The sequence below is a fragment of the Felis catus genome, chromosome A2 (assembly GCF_018350175.1).
Source record: "Felis catus isolate Fca126 chromosome A2, F.catus_Fca126_mat1.0, whole genome shotgun sequence".
Lineage (NCBI taxonomy): Eukaryota > Metazoa > Chordata > Mammalia > Carnivora > Felidae > Felis > Felis catus.
This window is the reverse complement of record NC_058369.1, coordinates 25049136-25068899: the sequence shown is the minus strand read 5'-3', so window position 1 is coordinate 25068899 and position 19764 is coordinate 25049136. Positions and strand designations below refer to the sequence as shown.

General features: G+C 42.9%; 1 protein-coding gene and 1 long non-coding RNA gene across 11 annotated transcripts in view; one reads left to right on the top strand and one right to left on the bottom strand.

Moving 5' to 3' along the window:
- The window catches only part of ARHGEF3 (Rho guanine nucleotide exchange factor 3), a 310006-nt gene that overhangs the window by 145331 nt on the left and 144911 nt on the right, over window positions 1–19764 (top strand). For all 10 annotated transcript variants that reach the window (XM_023249854.2, XM_045051706.1, XM_023249855.2 and 7 more), the window contains one exon: window positions 18799–18861. In XM_023249854.2, coding sequence (XP_023105622.2) covers window positions 18799–18861 — 63 coding nt within the window. The remainder of the gene's footprint in view (window positions 1–18798; window positions 18862–19764) is intronic.
- On the bottom strand, window positions 15311–17095 carry LOC111559425. The gene is made up of 2 exons (XR_002740281.2): window positions 16967–17095; window positions 15311–15540 (listed from the first exon to the last, which is right to left on the bottom strand). It is a non-coding gene; the product is annotated as an uncharacterized LOC111559425 (long non-coding RNA).

Here is a 19764-nt window from a genome sequence, read left to right as displayed (position 1 = left end):
GAGCCCAGAGCAGAGAGAATGAGGGTTGGAGGTGGGAGGTGGGCCAAGACCTGACTTTACACAGAGTTTTAGAGGAATTAACAAGTCTGCAGAAATTCAGGACATTTTTCATGGCTGAAAATAACACGAAGAAGAATAAAATTATTCACCCCCATTTTCTTTTCAAATAAACTGAGGAAAATTATCCTAATACAGATCTCATCCTTATTTTTCTTTTAAAGTTGATTTATCTATTTTGAGGGAGGGAGAGAGGGAGACAGAGAGAGAGAGAAGAGAGAGAGAGAGAGAGAGAGAGAGAGAGAGAGAGAGAGACAGAATCCCAAGTAGTCTCTATGCTAATAGCACAGAGCCCAATGCAGAGCTCGAACTCATGAACAGTGAGATCATGACCTGAGCCAAAATTAAGAGCCAGACACCTAACCAACTGAGCCACCTAGGCACCCCAGAAATATCATCCTTATTAATCAGACATGATGATTTTCCATGTAAAAAATCACATGAATGGGTTCTGGCCAATCAGAATGAGCATCAGGTGTGGGAGCACCACATGTGCATGGGCACTGGCCAATTAGAACAAGCATCAGGGACTGTTTTGGGAATATGTGAGAGGAAAGAACTTGAACCTTTAATGGTGAGAGGCGTTTAGAAACTCTTCCTTCTCACCCATCTACATTCTGCTTAGGTTTCTTCTCAGATGTCCTCCAAGAAGCCTCCTTGACTTCTCTTTCTAGAGTCTCTGCCTCTACCCCCTTTCACAGATTTTCATATTACCCTGGTTTACTTTCTTCATAACTCTTAGTACACTAAAACTAGCCCGTTTGTTTGCTTACTGGTTTATTGTCTCTGTCCCCTACTCGACTCTCCCCAGTTAGACCTATTGTTTCTGAGGGCAGGGACCTGTATCTCTTTTGTTAAGCATGTATCTAGCTTGCATAGTACCTCGCACATATTATGTGCTCAACAAAATATTTGTTGACTGAATGAACCCATTTGGTGAAATTCTTTTACGTGAGTCTCTTGTCGTTCCTGGGTTTCTATTGTCAAAATTCAGGAATACCGTGGGCCCGAGGATCAAAAATGAAATTTTATGGATGACACTTCTTGGTGTTTAGTTTTCCTGAAGAGAAATTCTACAGCTTTGGGGGCACCTGGGTGGTTCAGTTGGTTACGTGTCTGACTCTTGATTTCGGCTCAGGTCATGATCCCAGGGTTGTAGGATCAGGCCCTGTGTTGGGCTCTGCACTGAGCGTGGAGCCTGCTTAAGATTCTGTCTCTCTCTTTCTGCCCTTCCTCCTCCCCTCCAAAAAAATGAAAACAAAGAAAAAAAATTTTTAATTCTACAGCTTTATATTTGCCTTTTTGTGGGCAAATGTGTTCATTTGTTCACATGTATCCGTCCACAAACATTTGTTGAGCCTTTTCTGTGTGCTGGGTTAGGATTTAGAAATGTCCAGGGAAGTTCTGGGCGTGAAAGAATTCTGTTCTTAGTAAAACACCGATTTCCTGGGAAATAGATTAAATGCTGGATAAATATGCTTTGATTTTGCAAAATCCAGACGTTGGTTTCAGACTTCAGGATAAAAGTGATTGAGATAGGCTTTGAAGCAAAAATTCAGGATTAGAAAATTTAGCACAGAGTACTCCCCCCCCCCCCCCCGCAGCCCATTTGTGGCTCACCACAGCTTTTGCTTTTTTACTCAAAACTTGACAGGACATGATCGTGCCATGAAGGAGGGGTGCTCTGAAGACACCTACGTGTCCCTGGTGTTTGCCCGCCTCACGTAATTTGGCATTGTGATGAGGTCCTCCTCCACTTTCAGAGACAGCTGCAGGAGGAAAATGTCCTTCTAATCACAGTTGACATCTTTCCAGATATCCCATCAGAAGTGGTGGCTCACTTTCACATTATTGTCCTGATGGCTTTTCTGCAGGCTTTTGCCAAGAGCATTATTCTCAAGTTGGTCAAGACTCCTCTGAAAACTGGAGCTAATGAACTCTAGGTGGACTGGATGAGAAGTCTTTGCCACATGGACTGTCTGTGGCTTCTCCTGAGGCTCCAGTCGCCTCCTGAGACACCAATCAGAGGAGCTATGTTAAGAGAGGTTGTTAGCATATTCAAATACCTTATTTGCAGGGAAAGGATAATAACTATTACACAGTTATTTTCCTCACAGTTGTTTCTTTCCTACTGAAAAATTTAAGGATAAACGTCTTCTTGTGAAAGATTCCAGTTTGTTTGGAAGAGAGCTACTCTTGGGGCTCCTGGGTGGCTCAGTCGGGTAAGCGTCCGACTTCGGCTCAGGTCATGATCTCGCGGTTCGTGAGTTCAAGCCCCGCGTTGGGCTCTGTGCTGACAGCTCAGAGCCTGGAGCCTGTTTCGGATTCTGTGTCTCCCTCTCTCTCTCTGACCCTCCCCCGTTCATGCTGTGTCTCTCTCTGTCTCAAAAATAAATAAACGTTAAAAAAATTAAAAAAAAAAAAAGGGAGAGAGCTATTCTTGATTAAGTAATTCTTAAATTATATTCTTCTTGGGCCTGAGAAATTATATCCCAGCTAAAACCCAAGCAAGTTCTGCTGGAGTGCCTGGATGGACTCTGCACCTGTAGGAGCTCTAGGCCCTCGGACACCAAGGGTTAACAGATACTGCAGAGCTGAGCCCAGAGGGCCTGATCCCCACTGGAGTTGGGCAGTGCATGGATATCTGATGCCCCAAAGAGGAACAAATGGACATGGCACGTATTTTGCTTGGGGAGGGGAGGAGTGTGTACGTTATTTGTGAATTTATTTTGTTTTGTTTTTGGCAACTGTAATATAATTTCAAACTTAGAGAAAAGTTGGGTGTCTAGAGTAAGATACTTTACCCAGATTCATTGTTTATTTACAATTGTTATTTACATTTGCTTTATTTCTCTGTCTCTCTTTGTCTCTCTGTCTCTGTGTATCTCTGTGTATATATATATGTATATATATGTATATTATATATATATGTATATATATGTATATATGTATGTATATATATATGTATGTATATGTAGTATATACTATATATATGTATACACCATATATAAATAGTGGAGAATACACACACACACACACACACATATAGTAAACATTTATATAACCTATAAATATGAATTATTTTTCTCTTCCTATTTGAGAATGAGTTACAGATATTATGTCCCTTGGGCCTTGAATACTTCAGTGTAAGAACAAGAGCATCCTCACATACCATATAATTATCAAAAGCAGGAAATTTAATATTGACAGAATATGTTAACTGATTCATTCATTTTTTTAAATGCTTTTTATTTTTATTTTTTTAATTTACATCCAAATTAGCATATAGTGCGGTAATGATTTCAGGAGTAGATACCTTAGTGCTTCTTACCCATTTAGCCCATCCCCCCCTCCCACAACCCCTCCCGTAACCCTCAGTTTGTTCTCTGTATTTATGAGTCTCTTCTGTTTTGTCCCCCTCCATTTTTATATTACTTTTGTTTCCCTTCCCTTATGTTCATCTGTTTTGTCTCTTAAAGTCGTCAGATGAGTGAAGTCATATGATTTTTGTCTTTCTTCTGACTGACTAATTTCACTCAGCATATTGCAAATGGCAAGATTTCATTCTTTTTGATTGCCAAGTAATACTTCATTGTGTGTGTGTGTGTGTGTGTGTGTGTGTGTGTGTGTGTGTGTGTGTATACACATATATACCACATCTTCTTTATCCATTCATCCCTCAATGGACATTTGGGTTCCTTCCATACTTTGGCTATTGTTGAAAGTGCTGCTATAAACATGGGGGTGCATGTGTTCCTTCGAAACAGCACACCTGTATCCCATGGATAAATGCCTAGTAGTGCAATTCTGGGTCATAGGGTAGTTCTATTTTTAGTTTTTTGAGGAACCTCCATGCTGTTTTCCAGAGTGGCTGCACCAGCTTGCATTCCCATCATTTATTCATTTTTAAAATTTGCCAACTGTTACAGTGTTTTATAGCTATTTTCTTCCTGGTCTGGAATCCAGTTCAGGGTCATGCATTGCATTTATTGTCATGTATTCTTTAGCCTCCTTTAATCTAGAACAGTTCCCCGGGATTTCTTGGTATTTCTTGATTTTGAGAGTTTTAAAGAGTAGAGGCCACTTATGTTGAATGGTTTCCCTCAATGTGGGTTTATTAAATATTTCTTCATGTGTTTAGATTCAGATTACACATTTAAAAAATATCTAGAGTGATGGGAGAATACTTTTTTTAGGCTGCGCATTTTTCATAGGAATATTTACAGGACTGATACAGTGTTTTTCTCAGTGTGTCATATCAGAGGATTCGGGATATCAGTTTTTATATCAGTATTGGTGACATTAGCTTTGATTACTTAGTTCAGGTGGCATCTTGTAAGTTTCTCCATTGTAAAGTTATGGTCTTTCCCTTTTTAAGTAACAAGTAAATCAAAACTATGGCAGTCCTATTTGTCATGAAATGTTAACCTACTTAGTTTTAGCATCTATTGATGCTAAACTCCATCATCCCATCTCTGTTTATTTGTTAGTGTTCTAACAGAAAAGATTTCCCTTCTCCGCCATTTATTCATTCAATTGTTTATGTCAGCAGGGGTTCATGGATTCCTAGTTTTTTTGGTGAGTTCTGGTCCATTGCTAACTATCATTCATTTGATACTCATTGTCTCAGATGTGGCTGGGGAGAGCCCTATAAGCTGGTGATTCTATCCCTTGTTCTTAGAACATTTCATTACTTCTTTTTTTTAAATTATTTTTTAAAAACTATACACTTTCTTCTTCTTTTATTTCTTTTTTTATTTTCTTAATGTTTATTTTTACGTTTGAGAGAGAGAAAGAGAGACAGAGTGCGAGCAGGGGAGGAGCAGAGAGAGGGAGACACAGAATCTGAAGCAGGCTCCAAGCTCTGAGCTGTCAGCACAGAGCCAAATGTGGAGCTCGAACCCATGGACCACAAGATCATGACCTGAGCTGAAGTTGGACACTTAACAGACTGAGCCACCCAGGTGCCCCTCTTCTTTTATTTTTTTTTTTAAGTTCATTTATTTTGAGACACAGAGAGAGAGTGAGCAGAAGAGGGGCACAGAGAGAGGGAGAGAGAGAATCCCAAGCAGGCTCCACACAGTCAGTGCAGAGCCTGATGTGGGGCTCGAAACCACGAACCATGAGATCATGACCTGAACTGAAATCAAGAGTCAGACACTTAGACTGAGCCACCCAGGCACCCCTCATTACTTCTTTATACGAAAAGATTACCAGGATCATCTTGTATTTTCCCTGTCCTAGCCCTGGAATTAGCTTTTTCTCCAAGGAGCCCTGGGTCCCTTTAGTGGATAATGGCAGTTTAAAAATAAGATCTGGGCCCTGGGTGTGTTTATAGCTCCTAGGGTGCCACTGCTTTTATACCTCTCAGTAGATAGAGGTAGGGAAAAACACAAATGTGTGTGTATAACCATGAATTTGTTCTGATGCCTCCAAGTCCAACCTACCTGCATGTATCTGTTTTTTAAAAAAAAATGGTTTTAGATGTATCATCTTTCTTTTTAGTACAGAGACACATAAAGGAAATAGCCACCACCAAACAAAAGGACAGTTGTTCGAGTACCCAGATAATCTATAATGGTATTAATAAAATGACATATATATATATATATATGCTTAGGGTACATAAGTACAAGAAAGCACCAAATAAAAAGCGATAATCTTCTTCCTACCATAGGCTTGTCCCCAGTTTCATGTGCTTCCTTACAGGAAAAACTTAATACATATATCAGGGTGTATGTATGTATATGAGAGTATGTACTTTTTCTGTTTTCTTTTTTTAATGTTTATTTATTTTGAGAGAGAGAGTGAGCATGAGTGGGGGAAGGACAGAGAGAGAGGGAGAGAGAGAGAATCCCAAGCAGGCCCCACACGGTCAGCACAGAGCCTGATGTGCAGCTTTATCCCATGAACTGTGAGATCATGACTTGAGCCGAAATCAGGAGTTGGATGCTTAACCGACTGAGCCACCCAGGCGCCTTTGTACTTTTTCTCCTTTAATTTTAAGAATTTGACATAGCAGGAAACAGTCTGCGCATACTGTTTATTATTATTATTCTATTATTATTATTTTGGTAACTCAATATATCCTGGAGGTCTTTCCATACACTGGGTGGCTCTACACTATTCTTTCTAATAGCATGGTATGTCTCATTATATGGATAGACTAGTTTTACTTAGCCAGTCTGTTTTGGTGGACATTTTGTTTCCAGTGTCTTGCTATTATAAACAGTGCTACAGTAAACACCCTTCTGCATAGGTCTTGGTCAAAGTATATCCATGATTTCCCCACAGTTGTTCCTATTAGTCATTTTATTGGTATTATCAGAGCATCTTCCAGAAAGTTCACTTATATAAGCTCACACTTTTGCCTGCAGTATATAAGGGCAGGTTAAATGATTTTGACACCTGCCTCCACACTTCTAAGGCTCCTGATTATAAGTCTCCAGTGTTCCCACCAATCATGGAGACCAAGAATCAAACCAGGCTTCCATTCTAAGACTGTAATTAAATGCCTATTTGTGTTGTTGTTTCTCACCTTAATTTAAAATCTGCAGGTCTAATCTCTCCATGCAAGAACGAACTTCACCTGGTGAATAGAGATACAAAAAAAAAAAAAAAAGTAACATTGGGGTTGTCCTTGTTAGCTGTAAGGGCTTATACTTAAAGCAGTTTCGTCTCTAATTTGTAATCAAATGAAAGCAGCTCCCTGATAGAGTCTTACCAGGACCTTTTGCCAGAGGAGAACTGTGGGTGGACCATGAAGTCAGGAGAAGGAGGAGCTGTGACTCTCTCTGACTTCTGGACACTTCCCAACCTCTGATCAAAGAGGAAGCAGACTCAGCCCTTTGTGTGTCTTGTACAAGGGAAGATCAATGTGAAGGTCACTTGATTTTAAATTTCTTCCCAGACTTATCTTTAAAATCTCATGTAAATTGACATTCCGTTCTTGTTGAAACATACAAATAATGGCTGGCATGGCTTCCTGCAAAGTCAAGTTGATGGACTGTGTTTATTCTGTGGCTTCACCTGCCTCCTAGTACACTCCCAGTGTTAGAGACACCAGGCTATATTCAGATTATCTTTGGCTCAGTCCCACAGAAACAGACCCAAATACAAGTGCAAGTGGTTTATTTGGGAAATAATCCCCAGAAGCACTGCTGACGATACAGGGAAGAGACAGGGAAGGGAAGGAAGCTGATACAGGACGTAATCATGAACAGGTTAGCTCTGTGGGCAGCTGGGTTTCAATCCTGCTGGGGACTGCTGGGACACTACATAGGACAGTGGTTCTCAAACTTTGCTGCACATTAGAATCACCTGGGGAGCTTTTGAAACTCCTGATGTTCAGAATCCCTGGATAATGGGAGCCAGGCGTGAGAGTTTTTTAAACTCCCTTGGTGGTTCCAGTGTACGGTCAAGATTGAGACCACATCTCAGAGTTGTCCCCACAAACTGTAGGAAGCTGGGCTATTTGCCTACTAACTCCAGTACATCACAGGTTGAGGGCTGCTCCTGATGGCATTAAATCCCTAGCATTTCTGGCCAGTAGAAAGCCCAGTTACGTAAGGGAATAGTGATTGCCTAGGGATGTGGACCAGAAGGACTGGCTACACAGCCAGATCTGACATAAAATTTTTTTGTTTTGTGCACTTACAGAGCACCCTCAATGAGCCATTTAAACTCTTTAAGTCTCAGTTTCCTCAGGTGTAATTATTTTTGTGTGTGTATACAGCTGTAAAGATTGGATGTCACATGTGGAAAGTACCCAGCATGCAGTGGATCCTTTTTTAAAAATTTTTTAATGTTTTTATTTGTTTTTGAGACACAGAGAGCATGAGTGGGGGAGGAGCAGAGAGAGAGGGAGACATAGAATCTGAAGCAGGCTCCAGGCTCTGAGCTGTCAGCACAGAGTCCAACACGGGACCCAGACTCACAAACCGCAAGATCAGGACCTGAGCTGAAGTCAGACACTTAACCGACTGAGCCACCCAGGTGTCCTGCAGTGAATTCTTTTTTTTTTTCAACGTTTATTTATTTTTTGGGGGACAGAGAGAGACAGAGCATGAACGGGGGAGGGGCAGAGAGAGAGGGAGACACAGAATCGGAAACAGGCTCCAGGCTCTGAGCCATCAGCCCAGAGCCTGACGCGGGGCTCGAACTCACGGACCGCGAGATCGTGACCTGGCTGAAGTCGGACGCTTAACCGACTGCGCCACCCAGGCTCCCCCTGCAGTGAATTCTTAATAGACGGTTGTCATTATAAACCCAGCAAAGGGAAGGAGGAATGAAAAGGAAGAGCAGCCAGAATATGCCATAAAAAACCCTAAACTTTAGCAACTCAAGTTGTGAGTTCTAATCTGATAGCCAGTACCTAATGGTTCTGCCAGGGAACCTTTTCTCTATTTAAAGGACTGTCTTGATGAGTTGTCAGGATTTACAATGCGTCTCAGCAGGTGCAGCCAGTATTCACCTCTGCTTTGTGTGGCAAGGTGCCTCCAGGAGTAGATGGTCCAGACACCAGGGAACCAAAGGAAGCCTTGCTCTCCCTATGGTTAAATGCCTGCCTGTTAGCATTTAGGGACCTACTTAGGAATGCATGGGGTGCTGTGGCTGATAAGGCATCACCAGCACTGGGGTCTTTCTAGATAGGAAAAGGCAGGAACACAAAATGAGTAAAGATCTGAGAACTCTCCTTGTAAAATCAGGTTCCCAGTATTACTGTGGACCACAAACACGTTTGACTCTGAATTGTGCAGTTGGATTATCTAAGTTGATTGGTTACATAGAGTAATTATCTAGAAATTAAGCAATTGTTTAGACATTCCCTAAACCATACAAATAACTTTTTTGTTGATAAGGGCTTCAAACCGTTGCATATGCAAAGAATTTTAATAAATGAGAGTTCATTGTGCTGTTAAAAATAAATGAATGAACACATAAAAGAGGGCCAGGGAAGCATCAGCGATTGTAATGTGTTATGAACGAAGGACTGTGATTAGTCCAAGTCAGTGCACCTGAGAGCCAGTAAAAATATACACAAAATAATTATAGTAATTATTAGAAGGCCAAGGAAAAAGCACTCTGGTTAATTCAATTTTGTGCTTCCTGTCACATCCTATTGTTGAAAATCTTTGTGAATAACACCTCCTTCTCCCAAGTTAAATTGATGCCCATAATGAAGTTTTTCTAGGATAATCTCTCTGGAAAATATACTCACCAGCTCTCTACCCTGAGTAGACCACGTTTCCTGTCTTCTTTCCTGCTCCTCTGGCCTTGAGTGTTTTTGGAGGGAAAAGTGGTCTATGCTTGAGGAATGACAGTGACTCTGGCTGCCAGTTGGTTAGCAGGGCTGGTGGTGGCACTGACATGCTGGCTGGCTCTCCCCTCCTCCCGTTTGTCCGGTTGGACATGATTTCCTTCCCGTGGGAGAGAAGGACCTTTCCTTGGCCAGGACGATTTCATCTCTGCTTCCAAACAGCCTAAAGGCCAGGTGTTCCATGGCCAAAATCAACGATCAGGGCTTTTCCTAGTTTTCCAAAGTCAGGTTAGTGGGTAGACTTTTATACATTTTAAGTATTTTCTCTATGGTTTGTTTCCTCTGGCACCTGCTCTCACTTGCTGTTACTGCTATAGTTGCTTCTGCTACTATTTCACTGATAGTTGAGTAGCTACTGTGTGCCAGGCATTGTGCTAAGCCCTTTACCCACATTGATCTAGTTAACTCTCACGATAACTTTTATATTCCCATTTTATAGATGAGGAAACTGAGGTTTGAATAGGTGAAATTATGTGCTTAAGGTTCTACAACAAATACAAGTCATAACTTGGGTGTGAAGCCAGCAAGTCTGACTTCAGTGCCAACTTAGCATTTTCAAATGCTATAGTTAATGGCATCTGTTTCAGGCCATAGTTAATGGCATCTGAACATAAAATTACATTTCATGTTAGTTATGGTTTCTTCACTAGTAGCTCAGAGAACACCAGGATTTCCAGGTTTGCTACCCCATGAGCACATTGAAGAGTCTAGAAAACAGCATCAGGTTGCTGGATGTTGGAGAAGGGTGTTTTAAAAATAGGAGGAACTCCCAGGAGTGTATTAAAAATGGAGGAGGGGTCCCTCTCTCGCTCACGCCTGCAGCTTCAGACAGGAGCAAAACAGAATGTGGATCTGTTCCCTGCCCAAACGTGAGTTTAGCAAGTCAAGCTCCAGCTAAGGGCAAGTACAAGAACACAAAATCCTTTTGCTAATCTCTCCCCAAAGAAGGCGCAGATGAAAGGGAGGCATTAAAGCCCCTGAAACCACCAAAGCTGTTTGCCAGCAAAGAGATAAATCAAAAAAGGTTTGAGATCTGGTTTGAATTTAATAATTACAAACGACTAATCGGGGGCCATTTGCTGTCAGGTTGGGAGCTGCACTCCTTCCATCAGTGTGTTTTTGCTGCTCTGCTCACTTGGTTATTAAATAGAAAAGCCCCGTGATTAAATAACAGGGCTGTTCCGACACTAATCAATTCAATCTCAGCCATTTAAAATGAAGTCAGGCCTTGCATTTGCCCTGTCTCTGTGAGAGGAGTAAGGACAACACACTGGAAACGTGACTGAAGGTATCTGGAGAGCGTCCATTTAGACCCCTGTGTGCCGTGGGTAGTTCCAGGATGGTCAGGCTGCGTCCTAGCCAGGTTCCCCCCATCCTTGTAGGATCCCCATCTCTGGTACCCACCCTGCCCACCTCACAATGTCAAATAACAACAGAACAGCGGCAACAACAGTGGTAATGGAAAGTGCCACAGTAACAAGAATAATGACCTTTTTTTTAATTTTTTTTTTCAACGTTTATTTATTTTTGGGACAGAGAGAGACAGAGCATGAACGGGGGAGGGGCAGAGAGAGAGGGAGACACAGAATTGGAAACAGGCTCCAGGCTCTGAGCCATCAGCCCAGAGCCCGACGCGGGGCTCGAACTCACGGACCGCGAGATCGTGACCTGGCTGAAGTCGGACGCTTAACCGACTGTGCCACCCAGGCGCCCCAATAATGACCATTTTTTAATCTTTCGCTATTTGCTGGGCCCTGTTCTAAATATTTTATTTCCTTTAATCTTCGAAATAACCCCATGATGGAGAAATCAAAGCTTATGGAAGTGTTTTATAGACACAGATCCCCACATCTAGAAACTGCCCCCGGCCCATTGTAGGTCCTCAGTGAATAATTGTTGAGCGAATGAAGGGATAAAGAAGTAAGTTTATCACACCAAATAGCAAATAGTGGAGCTGGATTTTGAACTCAGGTCTGTCTCATTTAAGCTCTTAATTTCCTTCAGGTATGTAGGGAAATACCTTGTGAGCCTTTTATATTGTTTTTAAAAGGCATTATTTTAAATGTGTTTAAATATATTTTATATTTTTAATATATTAATTCAAATAAGGTACATATTGGGTTTTTTTAATTTTTAATGTTTATTTTTGAGAGAGACAGAGTACAAGTGGGGGAGGGGGCAGAGAGAGAGGGGGGGCGGAGTCACAGAATCTGAAGCAGGCTCCAGGCTCTGAGCTGTCAGCACAGAGCCTGATGAGGGGCTCAAACTCATGAACCATGAGATCACGACCTGAGCAGAAGTTGGATGCTTAACTGACTGAGCCACCCAGGCACCCCATATTGTTTTTAAACAATATAAAAAGAGAAATAGCATTGTAAGGCAGAAAGATCAGTGGTTTGAGAATTAGGCTGGCCTAGAGAGAAATCCCTCTCTAGTATTTACTAATTTTGTGACCTTGAGTGAGCATGAGTGTCCCTTACTGTAAAATGAACACAGCAATTCTTATTTAAACTGGGTTAAAGAGTAGCTTAAATGGAACAGTCCTTTAAATTGTGAGCACAGTGCTTGGCTCATAGCAGGTGCCCACTTTCAGCTTTCACTTCCTTCCGCTTGTGTATTAGAAAGCACCTGGAGGGGCGCCTGGGTGGCTCAGTCGGTTAAGCGTCCGACTTCGGCTCAGGTCATGATCTCACGGTCCGTGAGTTCAAGCCCCACGTCGGGCTCTGTGCTGAAAGCTCAGAGCCTGGACCCTGCTTCAGATTCTGTGTCTCCCTCTCTCTGACCTTCCCCCGTTCATGCTCTGTCTCTCTCTGTCTCAAAAATAAATAAACATTAGAAAGCACCTGGATTCTCCTTGGATTCTGAGATTCCAAACCTCAAAGATCTCAAGATTTGAGTCTAGAGAGAATGGGAGCTGAGCCCAATAAGGATAAGACATTAAGGCTTGGCCCAGTTCTTCCGAACATTGATCAGTCAGGGATAGGGTCAGTGCTCTCCATAGAGAGCCTTACCCAAGACACCAGAGAAAAACTAGTTGTTTATGGACCATTTACTCATGAGATTTAGTGGTCTACCTTGTTCTATTAGAAGGTAGCCACGCCTGGGGCGCCTGGGTGGCGCAGTCGGTTAAGCGTCCGACTTCAGCCCGGTCACGATCTTGCGGTCCCTGAGTTCGAGCCCCGCGTCGGGCTCTGGGCTGATGGCTCGGAGCCTGGAGCCTGTTTCCGATTCTGTGTCTCCCTTTCTCTCTGCCCCTTCCCCGTTCATGCTCTGTCTCTCTCTGTCCCAAAAATAAATACACGTTGAAAAAAAAAATTAAAAAAAAAAAAAAAAGAAGAAGAAGGTAGCCACGCCTAAAGGAGAGAGCCATTGAGTGGCCTGGAGAACAAAGATGCTTCGTGAAAGTGGGTTGGAAGGAGCACAGGTGAACACTTATGGTTGAGATAGCAGGATGGTGTTACCAGTAGTGAGTCTCAAACAGAGTCCACTCAGATCCATCCAAACATACCCCTATCTCCATCAGACCTTATATCTGAACATATAAGGGCTTTGCTCTGTTGCAAATTAACAAAGGGGCTTTGTGTTTGTTTGTTTCTTTTGATTCGAGAAACATGAGTTTTTCTAGCACCCAAGCACCTCTAGAAAGTATCTCATCAAATATGTAACCTGCAGGTCTAAGGAACCAGATAGTGTATTCAGCCCCTTTGTTCTCATAAATTCCCCTCTGTAATTGCCTTTCCTGCCTGCCCTAGATAGGTGCCTAGGTGTTCAAAGGGTTCAAGTGCCCATTAAGTTCACTTATGATTTGGTTCAAGCTGGCTGTTCCCCTTCAGTTGAAGTATTCTTATACTTTGATTCCTTGCTCCTAAAGAATGAATCCCTGTGCCATTGCTGAGGGCAGTGCCTGGATAGATGCCCTGGTCATGGGAGTCCCTCACCCTTGAACAGATCTGACATTCCTTCTCATAGGGGGAGTGGAAGTCACCCATATCCTGCTTAGACCAATGTTTGAACAGCCATGATTTAACATCTCTATGTATTTTAAGAAAAATAAATGCCTCCATTGGTAAGGGAAAAAAAACCTTTCTTATTTGGAAAGCAAGAGTTGTAGCTTAAACTTGCAGGTTTTGTGTCTCCAAGGAAATCTGAGGTTGAAGAATGTCAGCTTTCAGTGATCTTTGCTTTTGAGGTTTTGATTTAATTTTGGCAGCCAGGTGGTTAGCGGAAGGGAAGGGCGTCACCTCAAAAACACTGGCCTCCTTTATTCATTCTTTCGTTTAGTCACTCATTCAGAAATTATTCATTGACCTACTGCACAGGGCACTGGGGTTTAAAGTTATGTACGCAAATCAGCACAAACTATAGCACCCAAGGCGCTCTGTTTTCATGGTTGAAAGGGAAGCAGACTCTGCATTCGCTTCAGTAAATTGAACAAGAATAACAGGGTGCGTCCATGGCTCCTCCAATTGGCTGATGAGAACATGCAGGGCCAAGTGTGTAAATGCAGACAGTTTGCTCAGTGTCCTTCCAGCCTAGGAACCTCCCCTCCCCCACAGGTAAGCTGCCCTTTGTTTCTGATGCACAGAATGGTGGCTTGACTCAGCCCTAGCCTACCTGGTGGCAGGCTTTTTTGTTTCTGATGCACAGAATGGTGGCTTGACTCAGCCCTAGCCTACCTGGTGGCAGACAGTGATAGCTTCTAAAGCTATAAAGGACCACAAAATGTTATCTAGGTGTACTGTCTTCAAGGCCAGTTCTTTAATAGAATAAGTTATAAAGGTGTCTCCTCCCCAACTCCTCATGTGCAACACTTCCTTACTCCATCTCTGTACGATGTGCCCTTCCAGACTCTGGGACAGGACAGTGTAGTGGGGAAACACATAGCCTGGAGCCTGATGAATCCAGGCTCTGCCTCTTGCTAATTATAGAACTTTGGGCAAATCCCTGCCCCTCTCTGAACCTCCATCTCCTCCTCTGTAAAATGGAGAGAACACTTGTTCCTGCCCACCTCCTGGGATGGTCGTGAGAATCAAATCAGATCATGCATATGAAGATTTAGCTCTGTGATGGGAAGGTGGTGAGTATTAAATTGGCCAAAGCTAGTTATTGTCATTATCAATCATTCTGGTGAAGTTCAAAATGAGTGTAGTGTCCTGCCACACCCTCTGCTTTCTGAGATACACATTTGTCTGTGTCTCCAGGATTTAAATTTCCCATGAACTGTTCTTCAGATCGTTGACATGAGCTCAGCTCTCCAATAGTTTAGAAATTCCTGGGTGGAATTTAGAAGCTCCTAGGTTGTGGTATGCAACCCATGCATGGGGCTGTGTCACCTGCACACCTTTCGTCGCATGGGCCAATCAGGCTGGCTGGTCTGGTGGAATGGGTGCCCATTTGGTTACCCTCTCCAACCATTGGAGTTGGGTAATTGGTGAAGATAACAAGCTTCTCAAAGGGTGCGGGACTGAGGGCATCCGCAAAACAATCAAGTGCTATCGTAGGGTGTGGGGGCCATGCATCAGGTACTGCAGCAGGTTCTAGAACGTGACCTTGACAGACCAAGTCCTGCCTTCTTGGGCTTATGGCTCATGAGAAGGTCAGCCAAAAACCAGAAAACAAAAGATTAAATTAAATGGGGGAAGGGAAGGAGGAAAAAAAAAAGACACAAATAGGGAGGGAGGGAGGCAAACCACAAGAGACTATTAAATACAGAAAACTAACGGTGGATGGGGAGGTGGGGGAGAGGGAAAATGGGTGATGGGCAATGAGGAGGGCACTTGTTGGAATGAGCAGTGGGTGTTGTATGGAAGCCAATTTGATAATAAATTATATTCATAAAAAAATTAAAAAAGTAAATTATCGTTCTAAACTGTGTCTCCCTTTCTAGTCTGTCTCAGCACTTCATCTGACTCATTCACAACGGAGATCACAATCTGTAATTATTTTGTTTTCTTTTTACTCCCAGTTAGTGAGCATGGAGCTTGCCTAACTCATTCACTGCTGTATCCCCAGATCCGCCACAGGGCTTTGCACATCAGAAGTGCTCAGTAAACACAAAACAAGTGAACAGATGGCTAAACGACACTTGTGAAGTTTTTGCTTCAGGCCCAGAACTTAACCATCAGGCTCCTTCTTGGTTGCTGGCAGTGGTCAGTCACCACCCCCTGTAATAGAAATTGAAAAGAAAATCCATTTTGATAATCCTTCAGCTTTCATTTTATAAATGTGTGGGTTTCTCAAGGAGATCACTCTATCCCCGATTAAGTGGCCATGGCTTAATTAAAAAGGCTACTAGAGGACGTTTATCTTCTGGATTTGACACTTGGAGCACGTGAAGTGTCGGAGGTTAGGGGTACTCTGGAGACTGAGTTCCAGCCCTGGGTAATTGTTGAGTTGGTCTGGAGAGAGCCATATGCCTCTGAGGGAAAAAACTCTTGGTGTGCCTGGGTGGCTCAGTTGGGTGAGCATCTGACTCTTGATTTTGGCTCAGGTCATGATCTCACGGTTTGTGGGTTCAATCCCTGGGTTGGGCTCTGCACTGATAGCACAGAGCCTGCTTGGGATTCTCTCTTTCCCTCTCTCTCTCTCCCCAGCCGTGGCTCATATGCACACTCTCTCTATTTCTCTCTCAAAAATAAACATTAAAAAAAACCCCATCTTATTATATCCCCTCTCCTTCACCAGGATGGGCTTCTTGAGATAACAGGCTACCATTAACATGTTGCATTGACAAAATTGTTGAGCTCTAGGACTGGAATTGTAGCACCATGAAATTCTATAACTTGACAATATTGGGTAGCAGCATATATCTGTGTGGCTTGCAGTTTGAGTAACACGTGACAGGAGCTGCTATTTATTGTGTGCCTACTGTGTGTCAGGCCTCGTTCCTGCCTCCATATGCATATCATCTATGATCCTAGCAACAACCCTACCTGATAGGCATTATTCACCTCATAGACAACATCCCAGAGCCTCTGCCCCTCGTGGCATTTCCCAAGCGCCCAGGTATAACACTGTGGCCTCTCAACACAAGAGAAGCCAGACTCAGGAAGGGCACAGACTATCCTGGGTAGCAGCTGTCCCCTCTCTTACACCCCAGCACGTGCTACTGATTGATTGCAGCATTGTCCCATTTTGCTGTGCTGTGTACTGCTTCTCAATACAGCTCCAGGCAGAGGCTACCAGACGTTCCGGGTAGCAAATGAGTTGTAACCTATTTGCCAAGCATGCTTTCAGTGATACGTGTGAAGGGTTTTGCCCCAGAAATTAGAATCCTGGATTCAGAGTGTTACACCCTAGCCATGTTACTTTGAACAAATTGTTTATCTCCCCTGACTTCAGTTTATTTATCCTAGAATGGAAATTATCCTTTGCTGTACTTGCCTCAAAAAGTCACCTTGTAAATATTAAGCAGTGAATTGGCTTCACTGACACCACAGTGCTGCTTTTAATTGTGACTAGATGATGAATCATAAGGGTCAGGTCCCTATACCAACATGAAGCATTCTCAAAATGGCACGTGGCTCTCCCCATTTTTTCAGGGCTCCCCTCAAAGCCCCTGAATAGAGTATCTGACCCCCTAAAAATCACCTGGTGAGTTTGTTAATGCAGATTCTTGAGCACCATCCCAGATGGCTGATTTGGTATCCTGGTTCCTGGCCTTCATCTCTAAATCATTCCACTGCTCAAATGGAATAATATATAAGATCTAGAACTCCATTTCTCTGGACAGAACTATGTGCACCTGTGGGGTTCTAAAGATCTAGGCGGCTGGCTATGGAACAAGAGGCCCTCGTCCCCTCCCAATATCTTTGGCCTACGCAAACACCTTCTTCTCTGAGAAGACCTCTCCAACCCTCACCGACGCTAAACTACTCACTGTGCTTGCAGAGTCTTCTAAGCCATGTTTTGGGCACCCACTGTGTACCAGGCACTCTGCTAAGCTCTAAAATGCATTACCATATTTACTCCTCTCCCTTTGAGAGTAGAAGCTAATATCATCACTCCCACCTTAAGAGTTGAGAAGGGGTAACTCAGAAAAGTGAAGTGACCTTCCTAGGATGTTTGGATTTTTCTACATTCTAGTTAATTCCTTCAGGGTCTGTCCCTCCTGAAAGAATGTGAGTTAAGGAACTCACTCTCTGCTGCTGCTGGTCTTTGCAGTCCCAGAAGCAAAAGCAGGGCCAGGCTCATGATAGATGTTCAACAAATCTTCCTTGAATTGATTTGAAGAAATACTAGGACAATTGTAGTAAGACAGACAAGGATGGCTCTGGTTGCTTTCCACTTGCTGTCTTTCCTGCTCAGGGTATGATAGAGGAGGAGGAAGAGGTGGGCTTCTTTAGGGATTGAAGACTAACATGTCTCTGGATTCCATGGGAACTTCATGCCAGTGATTCTGGCCCTTTGGTAAGTTTCTGCCAAGTTATGATCAGGAGACTTAAAAAGTCACACCATAGTGACTCAAGTGATACTTGCTTGGTTGGTTGAGCTGGAATGCAGAAGTGAGGTGAATGTATCCCTGATGAGCTCTATTATGGTTTGTAGATGGAGTTTCTTTTCTTTTTATAAAGAAGAAAATATATTTTCCACATCTAACCTGGCAGATGGTCATAAGTTCATTTCAAATACAGTTTTCTTCAGTTCCAGTAATGATTTTTCTTGGTGTTGATGGCTATAAAACAGGAAGATTGGAGATGATGTCTAAGATTTGTTCCAGCATTCTGGTTCTGTGATTATATCAGGATCCTGGATGAAGTTTAGAACTTTAAATTTAAATTACCCAAGTACAAAGCTCCTCTAGAAATGAAATATCTTCAAGTGAATTAGATTTCCTTTCCGGTCTAGCATCTTCTTCCAAGTTAGTCAGAATCTGAACTTTGCATCTAAATATCTAAGCCTTAATATATAAAGACATTGGGGTGCCTGGGTGGCACAGTCGGTTAAGCGTCCGACTTCAGCCAGGTCACGATCTCGCGGTCTGTGAGTTCGAGCCCCGAGTCGGCCTCTGGGCTGATGGCTCAGAGCCTGGAGCCTGTTTCCGATTCTGTGTCTCCCTCTCTCTCTGCCCCTCCCCCGTTCATGCTCTGTCTCTCTCTGTCCCAAAAATAAATAAACGTTGAAAAAAAATTAAAAAATATATATATATAAAGACATTTAGGAAAAAAGGAAATACAAAAAAAAATTGTAGCAGCAGGAATCAGAATAATGTAAACCAATTACCTTAGAGTTTGAAGCTTCTCCATGATTTCTTAAGCTTTCTTAGAATTGTTCATTTACATAGGTTGGTTAAAGGTTTTCGGGAAACACGGTAGAAATGGCAAGGGTTGCATGTGCCATTCGACTGATTGCTTTTTTTCTTCCCTTAATCAAAGCCATAATCCCTGTTTGCATTTGAACCTTGTCTATCGTTTGTTTTGCAGCGAAAACGCAAGCAGAGCACCCAAGATGAGGATGCCGTTAGCCTTTGCAGTCTCGACATAAGCGTAAGTACAGCACTTCCTGTTTCCTCTGCCGTGAGAACACGTCTCAGCTCTGAATCTGTTTGTCAACATGCTGTGTGCCATAGGTGGGCTTCCAGGAACCGACAATGGGAGTTGTGACCTGGGGAAAACTCTTTTTGACATTTCACTTGACTGGAGAAAGCTGCGTGGCCGACTTAAGCTCCCAAGCCAAGCTGTTTATTGCTCATGTTTTGTTTTTGTTTTTGTGTTTCTCATGAAATGAAGTATGAAATCAGTGCATCTGAGTAGAGTCTAGATAAATGCCACTGTGCTGTTTTAGAGGCTGGTTCCAGAAGATGGTCAGATGTTTGTCTCCCTTACAGGGAAGTTAGTGAGTTGGTCAGGCAGCCGGTGCCCAAAGGCTGGGAGAAGTCTCCAGCAGCTGGCAGAGTGAGTGACTTTGGACTTAACAGATCTTCGTTTGACTCCAGATTCTACACTTACCATTTATGTGACACCTTTCCTTGCCTCTGTTTTCTCATCTGGAAAATAGGGATGAAAAGACGTCACCTAACAGGATTGTTGTGAGGATCAAATAAAACGACAAAAGTGAGACTACCAAGCACACTGCCTGGGACATACTAGGCACCCACCAAACGTGAGCCTTCTGTTTTTCTTTAAAAGCAGAAGTTTGCAAAAGATATTTAATGACATGTTAGTCGAGTGCTGGTGATGAGAGAGGCAAAGAACTTTCTTGAATTTTTCAGGCTGTGTCCTCGGTGCTTAATTTCAGCAGCTTTCTTTGTATGGCTTGTCTCCCCAGTGACACAACTGGGAAGCCAACATGGGCCTCCAATGCACTTATTATCAAAGGGCTGGGGGTGGATATTCAGGCCCTCCTGGGATCCCTGTGTCCATCCATCATCTGTACTTCCTTGGAGTCTG